Source organism: Aptenodytes forsteri, unplaced genomic scaffold, assembly GCF_000699145.1.
Source record: "Aptenodytes forsteri isolate BGI_AS27 unplaced genomic scaffold, ASM69914v1 Scaffold108, whole genome shotgun sequence".
NCBI classification, from domain to species: domain Eukaryota; kingdom Metazoa; phylum Chordata; class Aves; order Sphenisciformes; family Spheniscidae; genus Aptenodytes; species Aptenodytes forsteri.
The window spans coordinates 4,602,322-4,628,062 of NW_008794448.1; the positions used below are offsets into that span (position 1 = coordinate 4,602,322).

A 25,741-nucleotide genomic window follows, 5' to 3' on the forward strand; every position below is an offset into this window, starting at 1 on the left:
AAAAGGGAGGGAAAAAAATGTATAAAAAAAAAAAAAAAAAAAAAAGAAAACCACACTGGTTTTAAATATCTTTAGTGAATCAGCTCCCACTATGGTGAAAATCTTCCATGTCAGAAATTCTGTGAGACTGTGTTTGTTTTCACTTTCAGTGTCCCATTTCACCTTACTCTTTGTATGTACTCACTTAAAAATGTAGCGATTTGACAAAACGTTTATTGCTGGAGGAGGAAGAACCTGTGCTAAGTGAGGATGCAGAGTATCTGAAAGTATTGATTGTTTCTTATAAACTAGTTGCAAATTGACAGCGTCTTCCTGATTAAATGAAATAATCCCGTGGATGAAGATTTTTGTGTTCTAGTTTAGTCCACGACAAATCTGTATTGTGCTGTGGTAAACAGGAAACATTTTATAGTGGAAGTGCTGACTAAACTTCTCATTCTAATAGTTTGAATGACGCTACTATGATAAGCTTTGCTTTAGAAAGAAAACACTGGGTTTATTTGTAATAATATAAACACTGCTTGTGAAGGATTTACTTTTGCTAAGTATTTTTATTCCCAGAGCCATTTTCTGTTAGCTCTAAATTCTGTGTTTTAAGAATATAAAAAACACAGTGGAAACAGTAAAAAGCAGAATTTAAAATATGGGTTATCTTTCTAAATGTGTCTTTGAGTAAGCTGATTTAAACAACAAAAGAAAAATCATTCCTAAAACACAGCATAAAAGTTTCAGTTCTTGCAACGTAAAAACTCTCAAGTATAAAAATTAGACCGAGTTTACTTTCCTCTTCATTTTGTAATGAAATTGATACTTCGTTATAAAATGATACTTGACTGTGATTTCTGTAACTGAAAGCTGGTTTTATATATGTGTGGTTTATTTTATATTTTGGTCAATGAATTTCATTACAAATACTGTTACATAAGCACTATGTTTCTGATCAGAATGTCAGTTTTCTATTACTAGGTGTTAGTAAGTTGGAAAGCTCTGTTGGCCAGGCATTGATTCTATACAAGATATTAAAAGTTTTCAATATTTTTATCTTCTATTGCAACTTTTAGTGACACAAATACTTCTTTTACTGCTGCATGTCTTCAAACTCAGATATGTTTTAGCAGTCTTGAAGTAGTTTTACAAGTATTAAAGCAGATTTTGAGAGCTTTTTGGGTGACAGATCCTACATGTTTTTTGGCTTTTTTTAAAGCTAAAGGAAGGTACTACAGTATCATTCTCAACAAATTGTTGCTAAGAATGACAAAATACATAACAAATAAAACTGAGATACTGAGACTAAAATTTCAGTATTGATGCTCATTATACTTTTTCCTTCATGTAAAGGCTATTTACCGGTTTGTTTACATATATTTATGTTGTTATTTTGTACTCCAGGAATGTAAAACCAAATATGTTAAGTACAGTAGTGTGTACCTTTCATTTATAGTGCCATGTGATAGCTTTCTTTTTACCAAGAAAATGAGAAAAGTATTTTTATCAAAATATTTTCACAAAATTATAGAATGGTGTAGGAGGTACTTCTGGAGGTCGTCTTGTCCAGCCTCCCTGCTCAAGCAGGGTCACGTAGAACAGGTTGCCCAGGACCACGTCCAGGCGACTTTTGAATATCTCCCGTGGGGAGCCTTCACAACCTCTCTGGGCAACCTGTGCCAGTGCTCAGACACCCTCCCGATAAAAAAGTGTTTCCTGGTGTTCATATGGCACCTCCTGTGTTTCAGTTTGTGCCTGTCGCTTCTTGCCCTGTCACTGGATGCCACTGGAAAGAGTCTGGCTCTGCTGCCTTTGCACCTTTCTTCCAAATGTTTGTACAGATGGATGAGATCCCCTCTGAGCCTTCTCTTCTCCAGACTAAACAGTCCCAGCTCTCCCAGCCTTTCCTTATATGAGAGATGCTTTGGTCCCTTCATCAGCTTAGTGGCCCTTTGCTGGACTCTCTCCAGTAGCTCCATATCTCTCTTGTAACTGGACACAGGGCATCAGGTCTGGCCTCACCAGTGCTGTGTAGAGGGGAAGGATCACCTGCTTTGACCTGCTGGCAATACTTTGTCTAATGCCACCCAGGATACTGTTAGCCTTGTTTGCTGCAAGTGCACGTTGCTGGCTCGTGTTCAGCTTGCTGTCCACTGGGATCCCCAGGTCCTTTTCTGCAAAGCTGCTTTTCAGCTGCTGGGAGCCAACTGGCTGGAAAAGTCCTGCTTCCAGTCTGCAGGTCTTTGCAGTGCATGAGGTTCCTGTCAGCACATGTCTTCAGCCTGTCAAGGTCTCCCTGAATGGCAGTGCAACACTCTGGTGTTTCAGCCACTCCTCCCAGTTTTGTCATCAGCAAAATTGCTGAGGGTACGCTCTGCCCCATCATCCAAGTCATTAATGAAGATGTTGAACAGTATTGGCCCCAGTATTGGCCCCTGGAGTACACCACTAGTTACTGGCCCCCAACTAGATTTCATGCCACTGATCACAACCTGCTGGGCCCAGTCATTCAGCCATGCAATTTTGTATGTTTTCCTCATAATGTAATTGTTTCTAAAGCAGTAAATATCTTTCCATTTGCAGTATGTATGTAAGCAAAGTCTTCTGATTAATAACTGAGAGTTAGTGGTAATTGTTATACTTGACGACAGTTTCAATAAAGCCACTGGAACCTTGTAATAGTTCTGTGGAAGTTTGAGTGTAGATATAGTAGTTTTTGTTTACAGTCATTAAAAGGTTTTGTTTTTTCTAGAGATAAAGAGTGATACTACATTGTAATTTTAAAATCTCAGACATAAGTCTTATTTTTCTGTACCTAGTATCTGTATGACAATATTTGTATTTTTCTGTAGAACTCAGGTTAGAAACTTCTTAAAAGCAGTTTACTTTTAGTATACAAATCAAGTAGTTTACTTCTGCAAATAGCAGCTGAGCCACATTGCGAACTTTCTGGTTTTACAGCTTCTTATTTTGAAAGTTTCTTTACTGAAACCTAAAACCAAACCTACAAATGCACACAAAAGTAGTGTTATTCACGCAGGTAAGCATGCTATCTAGTGGAAGTATGGGTGTGAATAGAGATATATGTATATGAATATTGGGTTGGGTTTAGAGTTCTTGTTGTATTTATTGTAGAGGAAAATGCTTTCTAGTGCCTAGTGCCCATAAGCTATGAAGGAAAACAGTAATTTGGGATTTTGGGTGTGGGTTGGTGTTTGGTTTTTTTTTAAGTGTGCTGATCACCTATCAAAATAGGTGATGAACTATTATTAAACTGTGCCTAAAAACTGTTTCTTTTTGAATTTATAATATAAATAGCATTAATGTGAATGAATTATGAGTTTAAGATCTCATTTAAAGCAGTGGTAAAATTTTCATATACATAGAAAACAGGGTGTTTGCTTGCTCACAGAGTGAGCAAGCAAAAGTGCTTTTTAAAGTCTCTTCTCTCATGAATATTAGAAAGAAAATACCTTCAATCTTTAAAATTTTTTTTCCCCTCTTTGTTTTCTTTAGGAAGATGATGCTCCTCATCCTAATTATTTGAGGTTCTCTCAATGACCAGCTAAAGCAAGAACAACTGAAACCTATTTCTGAAACCCTGGATATACAATTTAAATTTGTAGGAACCTTTCCAGAATGAAAACCACATGCAGTTACCTTGATAATTGCAAAAGGATGAGAGGAAAGTTATGATGGCAAAAAATAAAGAGCCACGTCCCCCATCTTATGCTGTTAGTGTTGTTGGACTGTCTGGAACTGAAAAGGATAAAGGTAATTGTGGAGTTGGAAAGTCGTGTTTGTGCAATAGATTCGTTCGTTCAAAAGCAGATGAATATTATCCTGAGCATACCTCTGTGCTTAGCACAATTGACTTTGGAGGAAGAGTTGTTAACAACGATCACTTTTTGTACTGGGGTGACGTAACACAAAGTGGTGAGGATGGAGTTGAGTGCAGAATTCATGTAATTGAACAGACTGAGTTCATTGATGATCAGACTTTCTTGCCTCATCGGAGTACGAATTTACAACCATATATAAAACGTGCAGCTGCCTCCAAACTGCAGTCAGCAGAAAAACTAATGTACATTTGCACAGATCAGCTAGGCTTGGAGCAAGACTTTGAGCAAAAACAAATGCCTGAAGGGAAATTAAGCATAGATGGGTTTTTATTGTGCATTGACGTAAGTCAAGGATGCAATAGGAAGTTTGATGATCAACTTAAATTTGTGAATAATCTCTATATCCAGCTCTCAAAATCTAAAAAACCCATAATAATAGCAGCAACGAAATGTGATGAATGTGTGGATCATTATCTGCGAGAGGTTCAGGCCTTTGCTTCAAATAAGAAGAACCTTGTGGTAGTGGAAACATCGGCAAGATTCAACGTCAATGTTGAAACATGTTTTACTGCACTGGTACAAATGATGGATAAAACTCGTGGTAAACCTAAAATAATCCCCTATCTGGATGCCTATAAAACTCAAAGACAGTTAGTTGTTACAGCAACAGATAAGTTCGAGAAACTTGTCCAAACTGTGAGAGACTATCATGCAACTTGGAAAACCGTTAGTAATAAACTGAAAAACCACCCTGATTATGAAGAGTACATAAATTTGGAAGGAACAAAAAAGGCCAAAAATACGTTTTCAAAACACATAGAGCAGCTTAAACAGGAACATATTAGAAAAAGAAAAGAAGAATACATTAATGCATTGCCAAGAGCCCTTAATACTCTTCTGTCAAATCTTGATGAGATTGAACACTTGAGCTGGTCAGAAGCCTTGAAGTTAATGGAGAAAAGGCCTGACTTCCAGTCCTGTTTTGTAGTGCTTGAAAAAACGCCCTGGGATGAAACTGACCATATAGATAAAGTGAATGACAGAAGGATTCCATTTGACCTTCTCACTACACTGGAGGCAGAAAAAGTTTATCAAAACCATGTGCAGCATCTTATATCTGAAAAAAGGAGGGTTGAAATGAAGGAGAAATTCAAAAAAACTCTTGAGAAAATCCAGTTCATTTCACCTGGACAGCCATGGGAAGAAGTTTTATGTTTTGTAGTGGAGGACGAAGCATTCAAATACATTACTGATGCAGATAGTAAGGAAGTATATGGTAGGCATCAGAGGGAGATTGTTGAAAAAGCCAAAGAGGAGTTTCAGGAAATGCTTTTTGAACATTCAGAGCTGTTTTATGACCTGGATCTTAATGCAACACCAAGTTCAGATAAAATGAGTGAAATTCATGCAGTTCTGAGTGAAGAACCTAGATACAAAGCTTTACAGAAACTTGCACCTGATAGAGAATCTCTTCTGCTTAAACATATAGGATTTGTTTATCACCCAACTAAAGAAACTTGTCTCAGTGGCCAAAATTGCACGGACATTAAAGTAGAGCAGTTACTTGCCAACAGTCTTCTGCAACTAGACCATGGCCGCTCAAATTTATACCACGATAGTGCCAACATTGATAAAGTCAATCTTTTCATTTTGGGGAAAGATGGCCTTGCACAAGAATTGGCAAATGAAATTCGGACACAATCCACTGATGATGAATATGCATTAGATGGAAAAATATATGAACTAGATCTTAGGCCAGTTGATGCAAAATCCCCATACCTGTTGACTCAATTGTGGACCTCAGCCTTCAAACCACACGGTTGTTTCTGTGTGTTTAACTCTATTGAATCACTGAATTTTATTGGGGAGTGCATTGCAAAAATAAGGGCTGAAGCATCTCAGATAAGGAGAGACAAGTATATGGCTAATCTTCCATTTACGTTAATACTGGCTAACCAGAGGGACAGCGTTAGCAAGAATTTACCTATTCTGAGACATCAGGGACAGCAATTGGCCAATAAATTACAATGTCCTTTTGTAGATGTGCCTGCGGGAACATATCCGCGCAAATTTAATGAGACCCAAATAAAACAAGCTCTGAGGGGAGTACTGGAAGCAGTTAAACACAATTTTGATGTTGTAAGTCCAGTTCCCACCATTAAAGATCTGTCAGAAGCTGACTTAAGAATCGTCATGTGTGCGATGTGTGGTGACCCATTTAGTGTGGATCTTATTCTTTCACCCTTCCTTGACTCTCACTCCTGTAGTGCTGCTCAGGCTGGCCAGAATAATTCTTTGATGCTTGATAAAATAATAGGTGAAAAGAGGCGTCGAATACAGATAACTATATTATCATATCATTCTTCAATTGGTGTAAGGAAAGATGAACTTGTTCATGGATATATACTGGTCTATTCTGCGAAGCGGAAGGCATCCATGGGAATGCTTCGGGCATTTCTTTCTGAAGTTCAGGATACGATTCCTGTCCAGTTAGTGGCTGTTACTGATAGCCAGGCAGACTTCTTTGAGAATGAAGCAATCAAAGAACTCATGACGGAAGGAGAACACATAGCAACAGAGATTACTGCTAAGTTTACAGCTTTATATTCATTATCTCAATATCATCGTCAAACTGAGGTTTTCACGTTGTTCTTCAGTGACGTATTAGAGAAGAAAAACATGATTGAAAGTTCTTATATGTCAGACAGCACAAGGGAAACTACGCATACAAGTGAAGATGTTTTTCCAAGATCTCCCAGAGGAGGTTCCCTTGACTATAATTATCCAGATTCAGAGGATGATACTGAAGGACCACCACCTTACAGTCCAATTGGTGATGATGTAAGGTTACTCCCAGCACCTAGTGACCGTTCAAAGTACCGATTGGATTTGGAAGGAAATGAGTATCCTATTCACAGTACACCACTCAATTGTCATGACCATGAACGCAACCATAAAGTGCCTCCTCCAATAAAACCGAAACCACTTGTTCCAAGAACAAATGTGAAAAAACTGGATCCTAACCTCCTGAAAACAATTGAGGCAGGTATTGGCAAAAACCCCAGGAAACAACCTTCTAGAGTGCCTGTGGCACCAGCAGAAGATATAGACCAATCTGACAACTATGCTGAACCTATTGACACTATTTTCAAACATAAAGGCTTTGCAGATGATATCTACGCAGTTCCAGATGATAGTCAGAATCGTATTATTAAAGTTCGAAACTCAATTGTTATAAATACCCAAAGTGAGGAAGAAAATGGGTTTTCTGATAGAATATCCAAAAGTCATGGGGAAAGAAGGCCTTCAAAATACAAATATAAGTCTAAGACTCTGTTCAGCAAAGCGAAGTCTTATTATAGGAGAACACATTCGGATGCAAGTGATGATGAGGCTTTCACCACTTCTAAAACTAAAAGAAAAGGAAGACATCGTGGAAGTGAAGAAGACCCACTTCTTTCACCTGTTGAAACATGGAAGGGTGGCATAGATAACCCTGCTATTACATCAGATCAAGAATTGGATGATAAAAAAATGAAAAAGAAAACCCACAAAGTAAAAGAAGATAAGAAGGTAAGTCAAATGATTTAAATTTTATTTACAACTTCTGGTGCATTGTAAGAAGGGAAGAGTAAAAATATGCAAGAGTTGCACCCTATTTTGAAACAGGTGCTTTAAAATGTTGATGTAGCATTGTTTGATTTTTGTCCAAGTTTCTACTTAACTTGCTGAGAACTAGCAAACCTGAGGGAATGAGATGGTTTGTCTACTTAATCAGCTGTTCAATACATTTCAGTTCTTTTCACCTGTATGTACATGCGCAGTCTCCCTTCCATATGAGTAAGTGAAGGCGGAATTTGGTTCACAGATCCTTCTTTGTTAATCATAACATCTTTTTTTTTTAACAACAAAAAAAAAAACCCCAAACCCAAAAAACCTGCTTTATAAGTTCTTGGGTAGAACTGGTTCTTTCAGTTCTTGCAGCTCTGGCTGTTGGAATTAAGTTCAGGGCTGGTGAATGAAAGGGGTGGTTTCTTGTTCAATTCTCAGTTGTTTGCCTGGAACTCTAAAACGAGCATGAAAAGGAAACTTTGTATAGTGGTTTTACTGACTGCTGCATTTTCCTGGTGCGGGCAAGCAAATAATCAAATTGAAAGCTGTGCTACCTGTACAATTCTCTAATCAAACAAAATAAAGGGAACAAAATGCCTGCCCAGTGTGAGTTTCTAAATAATAATGTGATATTCTGCTTGGAAAATGTCCACCTTTTATTTTGATCTTTATGCTTGATAGTTATTTTTTGACTTACTGTCTTAAAAATTATTATATCAAGGTAGTGTTGTGGTATAGGTACTGGATGTATACTATTTATAGTTTAGATTTTAATTTTAGGCTAGCAATCATTGTCTTGCATATAGTTTTTGTTTAATGTTAAATCAGGAGTGTACCTGGTCAGTTAGATACTTTCTTTCTTGTCTCAAAATAAGTCAACCTTCGTAATGTTGTCTTTTGTAGCATTTTAAAAATGTCCCTTTTAGCTTAAATCTGATAGTACTTGAATAGCATTTAGAAATAAGTTTTGTTCCACTACACCATAGTTAAATTTTACTAATAGATTAAATTCTGAATTGCATTTCCTAGTATGCAGCTGTAATTTGAATTACACATGACTGATTTAAAGGGCACTAAATTTTCTTAAGGCTTACTCATAAGCATAGATAATGATGTCTTGTGGGTATAAAATCATACGGTTAAAAATGCTTTGAAGTTACTCTTTTTGGGAAACTTAAATGTTTTTAAAAAGAATAATTTATATACTTTTGACTGAAACAATCTTGCTACATAGAAATTGAAATATAATATTCATAATCTTCCTACTGTCTCAGCTGTGTTGAGTTGACAGAAAACTCCTCCAAGTTGGATATTTATGTTTAAACTGTGTAGACCCAGTATAGTGGGATCTTATCTTCCTGGCATTGTTTCAGGAAACCCCCTGATATCTTTACCAAAGCCTCTACTTTTGGCTTTGGCCTGTTAAGAGGCAACCTGAGTCAATAGTTTCAGGCTGTTTTAAATTTTTGTAGTGGTTAAGGCTCTTGAAGAGTACAAGAGTTGTTTCAAGTTTTCTTTAACGTACCTCTTGGTTTTGTTGGGTGGGGTTTTTTTGGTGGTTTTTTTTTTTTTACTTGCAAGTTGTGGTCCAGGGCTGATACTTTCAAATTAGTCACAGGAAAACTTTTAATAGTAGAAGTAAAAATTATTGTAATGACAGAGAAAGCAAATTTAACTTGATATCTAAAATGTTTGCAAGCATTCAAAATATCTAAGAATGTTGAGTGCTTAGTGCTTTTGATAAGTAGTGACTTCTATGTGCGTTGACTTGCATTATGTTGAAGTGAGAGTAGTTCCAGTTCATGTGATGAGTCATTCTAGTTTGTAATATACTTTTTTGGTTTTCTTAACTGTTGACTTTTTTTAGCAAGAGAGAGGCAGTTTTATTAGTTTTGGAACTTAATTCACCATGTTTTCCTGTGTTGTTTTAGATGAGCAGCTAGCAGTCTGTAATCACAAAAACTCAAAAAAGATTCAAATGGTATTTTCCTTGCTGAGTGTTATTTAGTCCATGTGAGGGATATTAGTGCACCACTATTTACAGATTGCTTGCTGTTTTTGGTTTTTTTTAATAATTTTGACCCCTTGAATGTGAAAGGGGTGAATAAAACTTTTGTATTCCTTTCTGAGTATTTCTTAAAGCTCTTATTGATACTTCTTCTAAATTGTTCAGCTGTATGTAAAGGGAACATAAGATACACGTGTAACTATTCTTGCTATAATTATAGTGACTGAGATACAGAAATCTTATGAACAAAATGAATTTGTTTGGAAAAACACAACCTTTGAAGTCTGAGGTCCTCATTGTCTCTGTCAAAGATTACAACTTGGTCTTTTTTTTAAATTCTTTTTTTTTTTTTTTTTTTTTTAAAATCAGCTTTGTAGCATGCTGTTGCTTTTTAAATAGCCCAGATAGGATGTAACATTCTTGATACTCCTTTCATCTTTGTTGGCTTGAGGAGTTTGAGATGTAGTGTTTCTGGGTGGGTTTCTTGTATGGTATTGCTGAAAGCTCCTATGCAGAGTCATTTGTGTTTTTGCACTTCAGTTTTCAGTTATGCAAAGCAGGTTTCATGTAGAGACAGAATTTGCCTATGCAGATTTTTACATTTAGAATTTTTTTAAAAACTGCGTTGGGGGGCATTGGTTTGTTTTGGGTTTTTTGGGTTTGGCTTTTTTTTCCCCTCATTTATGGCAATTACTTTAAAGTTAAACACAATGAAAGTTTCTTAAAGTGCTATTTACTTTCCTCTTGGAGGTTCTGGAAAATGTTTTAAAGACAGGCCCAGAGTAAGAAAACATTTAAGGATAATGTGTTTCAAGAAAGAGACATGACCTTGCCTGAAGGATGCTCATTCTATCCTGATGCTTTCAGACCCCGGTCTCCCAACTTACAATATGAATTCATATAAAGGTATGGGCAGTAGGACAGATATAGGGAGGCGGGGGATGGGTGTAGAGCGATCATAGGATTCAAGTAAAAAATTGATGGGAAGGAGGGAGTGAGTTTTGGCAAACAATAGAATAGGAAAAACAACAGTTCCTTTTTACAACACTGAAATTAACAGCCGTAGTTTGACTGATCTGCTAACGCATATGTACCAAACTCTTTAAAATCTATCGTGAACACGTTATTAAAGGCAGAAGTAAATACTCAGAATTGTTATACTTGTTGCTATTCAGAAGCATAAATTAAAATGTTTTACTGTGGAAAGTATAGCAATGACAAATCTGTGGCGAGCAGTTACTTGCAAGGTCTTCTAACATTGCTTACTACCAAAGGAAATTAAACAATTTGAAACCCAGACCAGTTAAGTAAGCGTGCTTTGGTCGGAATTATTTGCCCATTGCTGTTCATAATAGTGTGTTTGTGTTCTCAGATCTTGTTTCTATATACTGGTAGTCAGAACTGGAATAACCATCCTTGAGCACTGTTTTCAATTATCACAGAAATAATTCCTCTGAAAACTTTTATCCCCTCATTCTCACTATTCTGTAAAACTCCTCCAGAACTTCTGTGTCCTCTGTATTGGTGAGGAATCTTCTTGCAATTTCCAGTTTTCACCTTTCCTTGTGGTAACCTTTCTCCTGAAATGTTGTTTCCTTTTGTGGTGTCTGTCACCTCCAAACAGGTGAACAGAATATGGCTGCTTCTTGACCTGAGTTTTAGAAGATTAAAAAAGGTTTTGTAATTCCCTCTGAACTTATGTTTTTGAGTGAGGATGACTGAAACTGTGTATGCTATTGCAAAGAATGTCATAGCAGTGCATCATGTAATCTTAATGTTTGTTGATCTGTACTAGAAATTACTACCTGACACAACTGTGTGATTGCACCCAACTTTTTATTAGCTGCAGTTATTGTCACTTTAGGAACCTTTGGCCTATTCTTGTCCTTGGTAATTTCCAGCTAATGACTTCCTACCGTATAGTACAAGTGGTTTATAGTACATGCACATTATAGTACATACACACACGTATAGTACACATGCATAGTACATGTACATTATAGTACATGCACATTCCAGTGCATGATTTTTCCATTAGTCTATGACTTTGTCCTTTTTGTTGTTGAGTATCATCCTGTTTCTGTTACTCCACTTGTCACAATAGTTTCCTATATGCCACCATCGAATACCTTACTAAAGTCCAGATTGGTAAAACCAACTGATCATTGTAGTTTCTTTGCCTTTAGAAAAGAATACGTGTTTTCAATGGAGAAGGATGAATCAGTCTAGCATGGTCTAACTTGTGATACACCCACCTTTATCCTATTTTATGTTATTACCATGTTTCTAAATGTTCTGAAAAAAATATTGTATGGCATTGCATGTGCTGTTAACAAGTGGACTGTTAAACTTTTTCTGGTAGGGAAGTATATGAAGAAAAGTGGAGAGAAGGAGAAAAAAGAAAGCGGACTGGCTTCAGAGTCATAGGACTATTTAGCCAAGTTGGCGTGGAGTTGTGTGCGCACACTGTGCTTGAAAGCTTCAAGTGCATGTTGTATGCCAATATTTGTTAAGCTATGATGTGCCTTTTTTTTCCCAATGGAACTTTTTCTGTAAAAGTTTCTGTTATGAAAAAGCACCTCATCCTTTCTGCTGTTACTATGCAAACTATCTCTCAGATTAAGTGCATTTTCCACAGTAAACTCTCTCCTATGTCAACATGCTTTCTATGTTTGATTATTTCTTTCCTTACCAGTGTTTACAAACTTGGAGGAACTAGGCACAGTGTTCATAGGCAACTTTACCTCAGCTGCTTCCACTTTGCCAAGTTAGGCCTCTCCAGCTGAGATGTGTGCTCATTCATCTCCGTGTCTTTTTTCAAAAATTGCAAGTGGGAACTACAAGTAGATACTTATCTCTATTAGAATCTTTAACACTGTAATACTAAGGTCTAGTGTAGAATACTATTGTGTGTTCGTACACACCAGTCTCTTTAAAAGCAGCAGCCTTGCAGGCCATGTAATAAATTAATTTTGTCTTCAGTTCAACTTGATGAGTTTGGAGATACGGAGCAACAGAGAGAAAATGCAGAGAATTTCAGGATGTGAAAGGGCAGTGAACATTCCTGGACGATAAGGATTTTGCTGGAGGAAGCCTTCTTACATCTCAGACAGGAGGAACCTCTTCATGTGTGTGCAGTAACCCTAAAGCTGCAACTGTCATGCAGTTTATGCATTGATATGAGGCCCAAACCACAGTGCTCCATGGCTTTTCATTGTTCTCATGTGTAAACAAGCTTGATAGAAATATTTTTAAAATTATTTATCAATTATTACTGTTTTATCTATTATTATTATTACTACATTAAATAATTGCAAGTTATTTGTGACCCTTGTCTTAATTTAGTAATTCCCTGTACAGCAGGAAGCCTGCCTGATCTGGAAACCTGTAGCTATTCCATATAGTTACAATTAATACCCTTATTATTTAGCTTTACAATGGAATTGATGAATATTAAAAATTTACCCATCTAATTTAGAGCTCTTATCTTTGTGAACACTTTGAGATACGTTGAGTGTCTAATTTAGGCTGTATTTTTTGCCCCTCCTATAAAGTATAGTTGTTTTACTTTTTATCCTCCCCAGCATATCAAGAACAGCAAATGTCCTGAATAAACTTCTGCAAAGGGAAAGGCAGAGCCTCATCTTGAAATAAATTCTGCAGGATTCTTGCCTTGTTACGGAAGAATTATTTTGTTAATACATTTGTAAAAGTAGGAATAAGATTAGTATGAGTATCTTTCTTTTTTTTTGTATGGAAGAAATTTTAAGTACTTCTGAAAACAAATCCTATCTACAGAGATCTTGTAAACAATATAGTAAATTGACTGACCAGTGATAATTCTTTGACATGCCATTTTTAAAAATTATTAAATCTGAAAAAGTTTCGCTAAATTTGTTATTTGACCAATAGTTTCATTATTCAAGGTCTGATTCTCTGCTTTTTTTTTTTGGTGACTGGAGTTTCCAGCTGTGTTGTTAAATTAAATCTGAAAAACAGCGCTATAAAACTTTATGCCTGGTAACCTTGTTTGCAAACAACATTTGTTGCTTCCAAAGAAGATTGTGAATTATGTTCTTTTCATTTTCCTTTACACCAAGATGATTGTAAGATGCCTTTTAAATTAAATTAATCTGAAAACTTGTCTCTATTTCAGCAAGAAAAATCCACTAGCACCTAGACGAATTCTCACATATCTTACTCTGACTTGTTTTAGAACACAGTATAAGTAGTGCAGGTTTGACATCTATTTTCCTATGTTTAAACTTGTTTGCTCTCATTATAATTTCAAAACTATATGAAATTTTATGTTGAAACTATTTACTGAAATAGTGTCAGGAACTGTATAACCCATGTGTGTTGATCTCAGTTTTAATAAGACTATGGTAAACATGTGACAAGCGGGAGATCAGCTTACATTTTTGTTCAGCTGTTCTTGTGTAAATTCAATGGTTGACTTAGCAAAGCACTGTCTACTTCAGACTGGAATGTGCAGTGATTTTTCTTTTTTTTTTTTCCCCTGAGTATAGGAAATATCAAAATCTGTAGTTTCAGTTTTCATCTGTTCAAATTTAGCACTCTTAAAATGCATATTTGGAGCCATATGCCTTCTTGAGCCTCTGTAGTTTAAAACTTAGTGTAACAAGCTGGAACTCTAAAAATGGCAGAAGGCATGAGGGGAAGAAAGAGCTTGTTAGGGACCGTCATCTGCATTATTTATATATCCTATAGTTTCTGACAAGCTAGCCATGAATTGGAGATTACAAATACTTTGTTAAGCCTATAAAATGAATGCTGTTCATGGTACGTGGTTTTATGAAGTATTTTAATAGTCCTGAAAATATTGACTTTGCCCTCTGTGACCCTAGGGCTGACTGCAAATGAAGCAAGCAGAAAATTTCCTTTGTATTAAAAGTAGTAATAAAGTGTGTGGGAGGTAGAGAAGTGGCTGAATTTCCCCTTTGATAAATAAATTATGATGGTAGTTCTGGTGGGATGGAAGTGAGAGGGGAAAAAAGAAGGGGAGCCCCTCTTGAACAGGGAGGACTTGCTAGAGTAAGCCACCCATCCATAAAGGGGTTTGATAGATAGGTTTGGGCAGTTTTTTCGTTTTCTAAGTTAATTTTAAAAGGTTGTATTTAAGTGCATTGTACTCTCAAGACTCGCAGCTGGCTGAAGTCTCAGCCTAGTTTCTCTCTAGAAGATGAGTGCTGCTTAGCTGGTTCCCTGTTATCTACAGTCAAGAGGGTTAATCTTGAGTATACTTTAAATCTACATTTTCATGGTTTTATGTGTTTTATAATAATATTTCTAGTTTTGAAATCAAGAATTGGATACTGTGCCGTGCTAGAATAAATGTTTTCATGTTTACCTTGTCTTTTATTAGGACTTTTTCAGCTAATTTTTGCAACACGTTTCAGTGATTAAACTACTGCAATTAAAGCAATATTTCAGGTAAATGCTTTTGGTATCAGCAACGCAAGGCAAGTTTGGGATTCTCAGAGTTAAAATGCTTTCCTGCCAAAATATTTAAGGATGAGCTGGAGGTTTGGCGTTAACCTCTGTTAGGGTATGAAGAGAAGTTGTCTTTGGCAAGAAGCAAGTGGTGAAACCCATGCTGGAAAGCTCAACATTAGTGTAGCAACCAATTTTTAAAAAAACATATTTATATGAAAACTAAGGATTTCAGCTTTATGGTGCTAGGCTTGTGTTTTAATTACTAACATAAAACAGTGGTATGTGAAACAATGAGCTTTTTGCTAGGATTAGCTAACAAAACTTTTGTGCTGGTTGTTGTCTTCTCTAACTTGGTGCCTATTAGACCTTTTATTATGATGTAGAAGCAGCATAGGAAATTGTCTTTGACTGTGCCTAGATGAGTGCTCACTGTATGCAGTATTAGGTGACTGCCATATCGTGGGGACTAGGTGTATTGGGCAGAACAGTTGAACTAAAAATACCTGTGGCAAAATCATATCTCTCTGCCAAAATCTAGGAATTTAGAAATTATTCACCTTTTTCAGGTGCTGTTTAACTAAATTAATAATTTAATGTTTAACAGTGTTTTTGTTTAAATATTGTTTCATTAGAGAACTTTAAAAAGTTAATTTTACACAGAAAAATTTATGATACTCATCATCTTGACTAGCAGATTTAAAAGTTCCCTGCTATGATTGATGGATCAGAAAAGCTGCTATTTTCTCAGAGTGGGGAACAGGGATTAAAAAAAAGCTTTCACTAACACTTATTTTTGTTAGAAATAAGACCTGTGTTTTTTTCCTGAAGTCAGTTAATCTTTTGACAAAGATCAGGTCTTTTGCACAGTAACATGCCTTTTCGTTCAGAACGAGGTCTCCGCTTAAGAAGTCTAGACGTGCAACTTAAGGAGTATGGAAGTCTCAAATCAGGAAATAACATGGTGGTTTTTTAATACCTTAAAGTTTTGTTGTTAATTTGCCAAAGTTTTTTTTTTTTTTTTTGTGTGAAGATCTTGCAGATAGTGTTATTTCCAGGAAGATTTGATCTGTGCTATCATTGAAGAGTTTACCCACTCACATGCCCTGAAAGAAAGGGAAATCATAGAGAGGTATTTTAAGAAATATTGGACAGGAGAGAGACAAAATACATAATGATACATAATAGGAAATAGCTGATAAAATTATTATTGTAACTTTGCCTTGTGAAATCCTAATTTCATGTTTATGGAATAGCCCTGCAATGATCATCTCTTCTACTCTACTTCTAGATCAGTTTGAAAAGGACTTCAGGGTTTTTTCTTTTCTTTTCTTCTTTATTCTTTTATTATTTATTCTTCTTTAAATTCTTTAGACAAATTCTCACTTTCCAAATTGGAGATGAAAATGTTTGTTTGATTGTTTCAGGTAGACATTTCATCTAAGAAACGTTTCTGCTTCTGCTTTTTTATAATGTCATACTTGATAACTCAGTCTCTTACAACCATTCTTCTAAATGCAGGACAGTTATTAAAGAAAAACATTCTTTATTCCGGCTTTGCAGACATATTTGATATTTCATACAATTTCCAGGTATTCTACATAGATAATAATATTCTTTACTATTATAATTGTCATAAAAATTCTGTAAAATCCTAGTTTATTCCTTTAACTAGACTGCTTTCCACTTACACCAACAAAATTTGTTTATATTTAATTATGTTATGCTAATATTATGTCTTAATCAAAGACACACAGTCTTTTTCTGTCTGCTGGGTCTGAAATGCACAGTCTGAGTGTTGCTGCATTTATTCTAAGATAGTGGGCATATGCACTGACCACCTTGGGAAAAAAAAAATTGGTTTTGCTTTTTTCATTGTGTTAATGTATGTATCTCTAAAATGATCTTTCATTCAACATTTGACAAAAATGTTTTCACTGAGTTTTACATGTCCTTTAGCTTAAACTTCGCCCTTTCAGCTGCTGCTCATCAGAACTAGACACATTTGTTGCGTAAATAAATACGTTTTTGCCACTAAAGAGAAAATGGCCAATGAACTAGTTTGAGTACTGGGGACTTCAAAGCAGGGGAGAAGAAAGAAGAAAAAGCTGTTTCTAATCCGAAGGCATATACTGGTTGAACCATTGATATCTTACCCAAGATGATTAATGTTATGCAAAGAGTTGACAGTTGAAAAGAATGCTTTCAGATACTGTCTGCTTTAGTCATGAAAGTTTATCCTAAAGTTTTATCCTAAGCTTTTTTCCCCTAAACTTTTTATTAAATTTTCAGTTAATGTAAAACTTGGAGACATGAATTGCTGGAGAGCAATTTCTTTCTAATGTTTTGAAGAACTCTCTAATAAATGTTCCTTCTTTCTAAATTGTAAGTGCCAAACCTTTTATAGAAATCCCAAATTTGAAAGATAAGCCTAATTTTTTGTTAACCTTCTGTTACTATGGTCAATCACGGGTACTCTGCTGCTGATTTCAAGAAGCACAAGCTGTCTTACAAAGAGGCATTCCGCATAAAAAGCCGTACTTGTTTAATTAGGTTATTGAAAGGCTTTGATTAACAAATTTTTTCGTCAAGTGTTGGAGAAGTTCCACAGGTGCTGTAGGGTGATAGTTGGAGAAATGTTCTTTAGGCTGTAGTTTCCACTTCTCCCTCTAGAGTTCAACTTCATCTCATTAATTCTCAGTGGGCAAGTCAATCATGAATATGTACCTCGCTAACCTGAAGTTCTAGGCAGTTTGTAAGGACCGATTAAGTAAATTTGATGGTACAAAAGTCTAGAAGTTAACCGTTTTGGTTTTTTTTTTATTTACCCAGATTGAAATTCAAGACTTTTCTAGATCTAAAACATAGAAAGGAGATGTGTTTTGTCTTAATAGTTAATTGAGGTGTAGTCTTATTATAAATTGTAAAATTCTAGAAACTTTGTTATTAAATTTAAATCTGGCTGGTTTGCTTTTTGTTTTTCTTTTATTTTGTACTATAAGATGTTGGCTGAAGAGTTTGTATATGAAAAAGTAACTGCTTTTAACTAACTTCTTACTGTATATAAACTTAGAGATAAAATGCTAGATTTTAATGGTGGTGTTCATTCAGTTTCCTCATTCAGTTGCCACAGTACAGCCAATAGATTGACTACTTTATATGGCCATCTCTGAATATTTTCATCAACATTCAGAGATGAAACATGGTATCTGATACAATATAATTCTTGTAATCATTCAAAGGTGATTTATCAGTTCAACTGATAAAAGTCTCTATCGGGGGGTGGGGGTGGATCAAAACAAACAAGAAAACTCCATATGAAACTCATCATCTTAGTAGATTTGATTGGGTGCAAACCTTCTATTGGCTAAAATCCTGTGCCTGTAATAAAGCAATCATGCTTAATAGGAGTGCCTGCAACTCTAACTCTGACATACACACAACTCTGATTACTATACATTCTGCATCATCATGTTTCTAGCATAGCTGCAATATGAAGATTATTTAGTATCTTTAATAAGATGCATACAGAAGACGCTCAATTTTTTTTTGTGATATGACACCTCACAATCTTGTCCTAGAAATTTCTATAGAGGTGTGGTTCAAATGTGATTCATGTAGATTCCTTGGTGAGTGGTGCTGAAAGTTAGTATGTAAAGTCTTGTCATAGCACTCTAAACAAGTAGTGTGTTTATTTTTGTTCCCATGGTATTTCAATTACTGGTGCATTGGGTCATCCTGTTCCTAATGTGGTACAAAAATGACCAAATCTATTAGAAGTTATTTGAGTGCTTTTTATCTAACGTTTGCTATTTTAAAAGTACGCTCTTATTCAGTTTGCCATAGAGGAATTTTAATGTCTGATAGACGTATGATCTGTTTGTTTTTACTGAATAGTTGCAATATATATATACTACATTTTAACTAACAATAGTTAAAATACTACTTGAATATTACTTAAATAACTCTGTTTTGTTGTAGCCAAAAAAGAAAACTAAGACATTCAATCCTCCAATCCGTAGAAACTGGGAAAGTAATTACTTTGGGATGCCACTACAGGATCTGGTTACACCTGAGAAACCGATACCTCTGTTTGTTGAAAAATGTGTGCAATTCATTGAAGATACAGGTAAGATAAGAGAACTACTGGAGGAAAGACTTTCCCACTTTGCATAATGAGTAAAACCTCTCATTTTGTTTTAAAGTACTTCTAGAATTTTATCCTAGAAATAAATAATTATGGGAAAAGCACATTTTAAAAGTAGAATATGTTCTCTAAATTGTATGTTTAATATGTGATGGTCTTTTGTCTTTATTTGCACAAATATTTAATTTCTTTTTGACAAACATTGAAGTTTAATATTTGTTTCCTGTAATTTAAATAACTGATACCATTTTCTAATGCCAAATTACTTTTAACCCAATGGCATTCCAGTCTTACATGTCTCACTTGCCACTGCATTTTACTTCATATATTAAAAAGCTCTGAAATCCACTTTTTCCAATTGCAGAAAACAGGTACTTGGTATGGCATAATTAGTCAGCTTGCTTTCTTTATTTTGCTGGTAAACCTATTTTTGCATTTTAACTTGTTACAGAGATGGAAACATTTCTTTTCTAAATACTGTGTAATTCTGTATGAAAAATGTTAAGCAATTTGTTTAACTTGCAGATTTCTAGTTTAAGGTAAAATATTAACATATATGTGTTTGCATGATGGTGAAATTTCACAGTATGGTTTTCATCTCTCTCCTTTCTCCCTGGCTCCCTGGTTGTGTGTTTGTCCCCTCTCTTGCTGCTTTCAGCCTATTTACTGTGTGACCATGAGGCGATCTTGCTGGTCCGACAGAAGACTGCATTTGGGAGTGGGGAGGTGTTTTGAGGTTTGGGAGTGACCTGTGGTTGGGTTTTGTTTGGTGTTTTCTTTTTTGTTTTTAAAGATGGCGAGCACTAGTTTTCAGTTAGTGTGCAGATCTTGCTTGCTCTGAAGTTGTATAAATGCTGTATTGCTATACTTGAAGCAAATGAGAGCGTGAGACTGACTGACTGGAGCTGAAACATGAGCAGGACCATCTTTTGATGGGTGTCTGCAGTTCAATATTGTTTAGCATAAAGTAAAACAGCACCTTTTTTCAACATTTTCTTAGTTCTGTAATACAATTTTGGCTGTAAGATGACAGTAACAGTTTTAGCAAAAGAAAAACTGAAGGGTTTTCTTAAACTAAAATTCAGTTTTACTGCCATCTATAAGAATAGTGTTTCCAGAAGAACTACTACAGGTAGTGAGCCTAAGAGCTGTTTTTGCAGACTTATATACTACATTATTGTAATAAAAAAAATTAGGTGAAACTTCAGGCACTGATCTTTTGGTAGTTAGAGATGTAAGTATGACTCTTTATAAGTAAAGATGTAAGTATAAGTCTTTAACCTTTACCTCCTATTGATTCCTTGCCTAAAGGTAAGAGCTGTATTTTCCTCCCTCTTGCTTTTGCTTTCCCCACCTCACCCAGGAAAAAATGGGGAAGGAGGAAAAGGGCAAGGAGTAATAGAGTGGTATAGACAGTTTAATATATTTTTTGTATTTGCTATTGTATGTAGCAAAAACCCCCAACAAACAAAACCAAACCACCATAATTTTATGGGTGAGTCACTGTCTGAATTTGTGTTCTTTAAAAATGTCTACATACAGCTACTATGTATAGCTATGTAAAACAGACATTCACCAGTAATGAAGACCAAATGACTTTTCGAAGAGTTTGTAGAATCTAGAAGTAATATCTTAAATTTGAGCATGTTTAACTTTGTAAGAATACTTTCAAACAACAAAATTATAAATCCAGATCTAAAGAAAATTGTATTTGCTTAAAGTAATGTTGTCTGATATCTGTTGACTTTGTGGTAGACTTCAGAAACAAAGCTTATGGGGTGAGAGAGAGAACTATAATAGTGTGGGAACATGATTCTTTGTCTTTTTTTCCTCATAGTCATCAAATAACTCAAGCACCCAGAAGATTTAACACTTTTATTCTCCTCTAATGACCTGTCTTTGAAGGATAAGATGTTTAGTTAAGCTGCTGCTATGTTCAAAATGTGAGGGGCTCCTCAAAAGTGGTGACTCAGGAGGTACTGCTTTTTCTTTAGCTGGTTCAGTATACGTTAGTTCATCCTGGGATGCTGCTATGCAGCTACTGAAAGCTGGAGAATTTTAATTCTAGCCATATGTGTAAGCTGGACAAACATTGTGCCGTCTGCATGCTTTGTTTGTGGCTGTGAAGACAGTAGTTGTCCTGCTGTTTCTGTTAAGCACTTGGTAAAGATGGAACAAAACCTCTACTTTTGATCTGTATTACAATTTTCTTTCTCCTGCTCTCGATTCTCTGTAAGTAGCTTTGGTTGTTCTTTTCAACTTCCAAATTTGGCTGTGGGAGTTTTATTTTTGGTGTGTATTACTTTTATATTGGGTTAATATTCTGTAGGCATTTGATGAGTTTCAAGCAGTGTTCCGATAGAACATATTTCTTGCCTTTGAGAGAGGAAGATGTTCACTTGCATTGCCTTCAAATCCTGTACTGAGATAGACTCACATCACTGACTTGGGGACTGTCTGAGAGAAAATTCCACAAATACAGTTTTGGAGATGATCCATCTGCAGAAGGCAAGTCAGGATCTATTGGCTTCAGGCTGGAGTCCAGAATGGTACCATTCCCATTTGATAAAGCTATTTTGTCAACTGCTTGGCCCTGGGGAATCATCCAATACTTCAGCTGTCTCTTAGCAAGTCAGCCTGCTATCAGTACTTACTGAACTTAATACCAGTGTTTACTAGCATTGTCTTTTTAATCAAGAAGTGCAGTCTTCTCCAAGTCTTCTTGAATGAGGCTAATCAGTATATTTCTCTTACAGGGGACATATTTGTTTAGCTTTTCCTTTTAAGGTACTTTCGTGGACTTCAGCTCCTTCCCTTTGTATTACCACACGTAATTTGCACGGTGGCGGAATTGTAGGTTTTTTGCAAAGATATGATTAATCTCAAATTGAAGGGCTAATATTAATGTTTAATGTTCCCTATCTCTGCCTCATGAAATTATACAAGACGGTGCTTTGTACCCACTCATCTAAATTGTGACTGAGGCTAGAAAGTATGCAGTGTGAAAAAGAGTTTTCTCTGCTTTGTTTTGGATGCTGAGATGAGAAGATAATATCAGAAAGTGTCTTTGAAGATTCTTGCTCCACCATAAACCTTAAAGAATTGAGCGCATGCAGAAAATACCATCAGATTTTTGTTTTACCATACTATTCTGGAATATCCTCACAGAAAAAAAAGAGTGCATCAGTAGAAGAGGGACAATCTGGAAAAATTGAAGTAAATCCAGGAGCTGAAAAGTTCTAGCCTTTTATAAATCAACAGATTTTTCTTTTGAAGGAGCCATATGGATCCTGTCAGGGTAAAAGGAGATCTGGTAGAGATAAGGGATCCTAAGTCAGGGCCTACAGATGTAGGTATTTTCTGTGTGTTCCTGTTTAGTTTGATATTTTCCAACAAGAAGTTTTATTCTGAACTGGTTTAGCTTTATGGAGTAAAGTAATTTCTGTTTTTGAAAGATAATCTAGGGCTTGAATCCCTTTGGAATCTTTTTGATAGTATTGGAAGTAGAAACTGAGGGAACGAAGTGGTTAATACTTGAGCAGATCTAAACCTAATAAGCAGTAAGTATGTATCAGAACCTCCATTTCAGCAGCAGCGTGTACTGTTGCTGATACTAATAGTACAAAGCGGTAATAGCACATAATACTTTGTCTTGTTGGGACCTATTGATTAAAAAAATTTTGTACAATACCATGTAAGATTATCTTAAATTTAATCGCACTGTCACTTCTGGATAAGGAATGAGGAAAGCTTGGCTAAATATTGTAAACAAACTTTGCTTGTGTATTCACACGTGGTCCATGATTATAGGAAAACCTTTTCTCTATCCAAGTCTTCCATTTTTGAATTCACTGTAGTTGTAGCAGGATGAGTAATCTTTTGGTTGGTTGTCAGAGCTCGCTCTTGTTCGTTCATTGAACAAGATGATCAAAAGAATTTTTATCTCTCAGGTAAGTAACTTGATAATTGTGAATTATCAAGTTTTCCACTAAACGTCTTGGTATAAATGTATAATGTTTTCAGGAAAACTTATTTTTTGGTAAAGATATTGTGGTCTTATCTGTAACCTTTTACAGACTGTATAAACACTTTTCTATCATTAGTGACATAGCATAATGTATAAGCTGCTGATGTTTGTATGGTTTTACCTCTGTCACATTCTTTGCAAATCAGCATGTAACTTGCTCTTGAGGGCAGCTACTTAAATTGACTTTTTGACATTAGTAGTTATTTTCAGTTACGGGCTTTCAAAAGAAGATTTTGATGATACAGTTGTTCTGGTGCATTTTGTTGTTGCTTTCTCCTGATGGACTGAATAGAAGGTCATTTTGTTGCATCACTTGAACTTTTAAAGTGTATTGGTTTTCTGCAAACTAGACTTATGGAAATGTATTTAGCAGGGAAACTAGAGTTCAGTTTTGATTTTTAAGAAAATTGTAGTGGCTGTTTTTGAATAGAAGTAATGGTGCTATGATAAGATGTGCTAGAAAAAAAATTCTATCCGATCTAGGCCATTACTTTTTTTTAGTACAACTATTTTTCTAAATGTAGGCAGCAGAATTGAGATAATTTTTGAATTTAAACTGTTTAATTGTATTACTAGCATGAATTCTGTGTTTCTCTAAGAATTATCATGTAGAGAGTAAGGATATTCTGATACTTTAATAGTTTTGTTTGAGAGAGAGGAACGCAGATTTCTGAAGGCTAATTTAATGTTTAACGTCAACAAAATGTTGGTGTGATTTGAATTTTGTATTGCAATACCATGTAAAAATATCTATTGAATGTCTAATTTTTTTAAGTGTAAAAAGTTTACATGTTTATGGCAAGTTTGTAGCTCGAGTGTTTTGTTAGTAACATTTTTATGCTGTTTTATGTGCCACCAGTTTAATTTCAAGTACTGTTTGTGTGCTATTCAACACGTACTGTTATTGTTTATTTTTCATTTTCCCAAACTTATAATAATTTGGGCAAAAATTACTCATGCTAACTGATAGTATTACCATATGAGGGTTTCTTTAATATTTCAGTATTCTTTTAATTGGTATTTTGGATTTACTTTTTGTATGCATCGTTATGCATTGGTGAAAAGTTTGGTATAAATTATGTTTCATTCTGTTTACCAAGGAAGGAGGCATCAAATTAATATTACAAATACTAGCACAGTTTTGCCATTTAATAAATTTAACTCTTGACTATATTCAACTCTAATAATAATAGCAGTATTTTAATATATTTTTTCTTTGGGTTTTCAAATATGTTTAAAAAAATCTTTGTAGAATATTGATATCCGTGTGCTTCATTGACAAGATTAAAAATTTTAGATTCCATACTTCATAGAAAACTGATAGCATTAATATAGCGTTAATTCTACATGAAACAATTGAGGGAAGAGAAGCTTATTAGAATAATATGTATTTTAATAATTTAGCTACTCAATGTATGTGAGACAAGGAATGGAATAAAGAAGGAAGAAGGAATTTGACAGAGCCACATCTCATTTAATGTCTCACATGGTCTCTGTGGACAGCTATAGGAGGTGAAATTAAAAATTGCGTACTCGGTATATGTATAGTAATTACTGCCTTTGATATTTATGCCTTTTTGTAATGCTGTTAAATTTACAATTTTGGAGGTAATTCGAGTAAAAGACTATTGCCTTCTGTGAATTTCCCTCCCACCTAAGTTATACCCAGGTCTTTTACACCGAATCTGCCATGAGGCCAGATTTTGACATTGAAAGTATAGATAACGCAAAGTTTGTCTCCAGAGAATGAGTTGGGTAGAAATAGGCAAAGAAAATGAGTCAGCAGCGCCACTTGAGGTAAAAAGGCTGGTAAATCATTGCAATATATTCATAGTGGCTGCAAAATCCAAACATTCAAGATGGATTATCTCCCCTTTTATTCAAAGGGCTTGGGAGAGCTAGAGGCTTTTAGGAGTCTTTTCTGTTGGACAGAGAGAACAGAATGGGACAAGAGTGGCCATCCCTCGGCCTGGTGTACGAAGCCCAACGTTCTTAGGGTAGTTTCATAAGAAACAGTGTAATAGCCAGTAAGATCCTTTCCTGCTGTATGCTTCTGCCACTTTTCATTCTGGGCACTTGTCAGGCGTCTCTGAATCAGTGGAGTTCACTGTCTTGGAAAACTACATCAGCAAAAATGGACAAGGTCCTGCTGTTTAGTATTACAACTGGTAAGTTAAGGGTCAAATGTGTGTCAAAACAAGTGCAAGGCAGGGAGCAGGACTATGCAGCTAGGAGCAAGGGAAGGGCAGAAACAATGATTGATGAGGCAGGGAGTCAGACCACCTTTTTCAGTCATAATGATCAGTTACGTTGACTCAACTGCCCATGAAACTGTATGTTTAGCAAAAAAAATGCATAGCCCATGATTCTGTTACTCTTGATTCTGGATAGATACAGTAACAATAGAGTTAAATAGCCCTACAATACATTTTGTACCCTCATCAAATTTGTGAGTGATCCTAGAGTGGGTGGTGTGGTTAATATATTCAAGGCCAGGGCATCTGTTCAGGGGAATGTAGACAAGCTGGAAGAATGGGACAACAGGACCCTGGTGGAATTCGGCAAGGACAAATGCCAAGTCCTGCAACTAGAATTGCAAGGACTAAACCCCTGCAGTAGTACATGCTGAGGACTTGACTGGCTGGATAGCAATGCTGCTGAAAAGG

General features: G+C 35.6%; 1 protein-coding gene across 1 annotated transcript in view; it reads left to right on the forward strand.

Moving 5' to 3' along the window:
• Positions 1-25,741, forward strand: part of ARHGAP5 (Rho GTPase activating protein 5) — a 46,178-nt gene that overhangs the window by 747 nt on the left and 19,690 nt on the right. Inside the window, exons 2-3 of the mRNA XM_009290372.2 lie at positions 3,502-7,400; positions 18,883-19,030. Of these exons, the coding sequence (XP_009288647.1) occupies positions 3,678-7,400; positions 18,883-19,030 (3,871 nt within the window). The 5' untranslated portion in view covers positions 3,502-3,677. The remainder of the gene's footprint in view (positions 1-3,501; positions 7,401-18,882; positions 19,031-25,741) is intronic.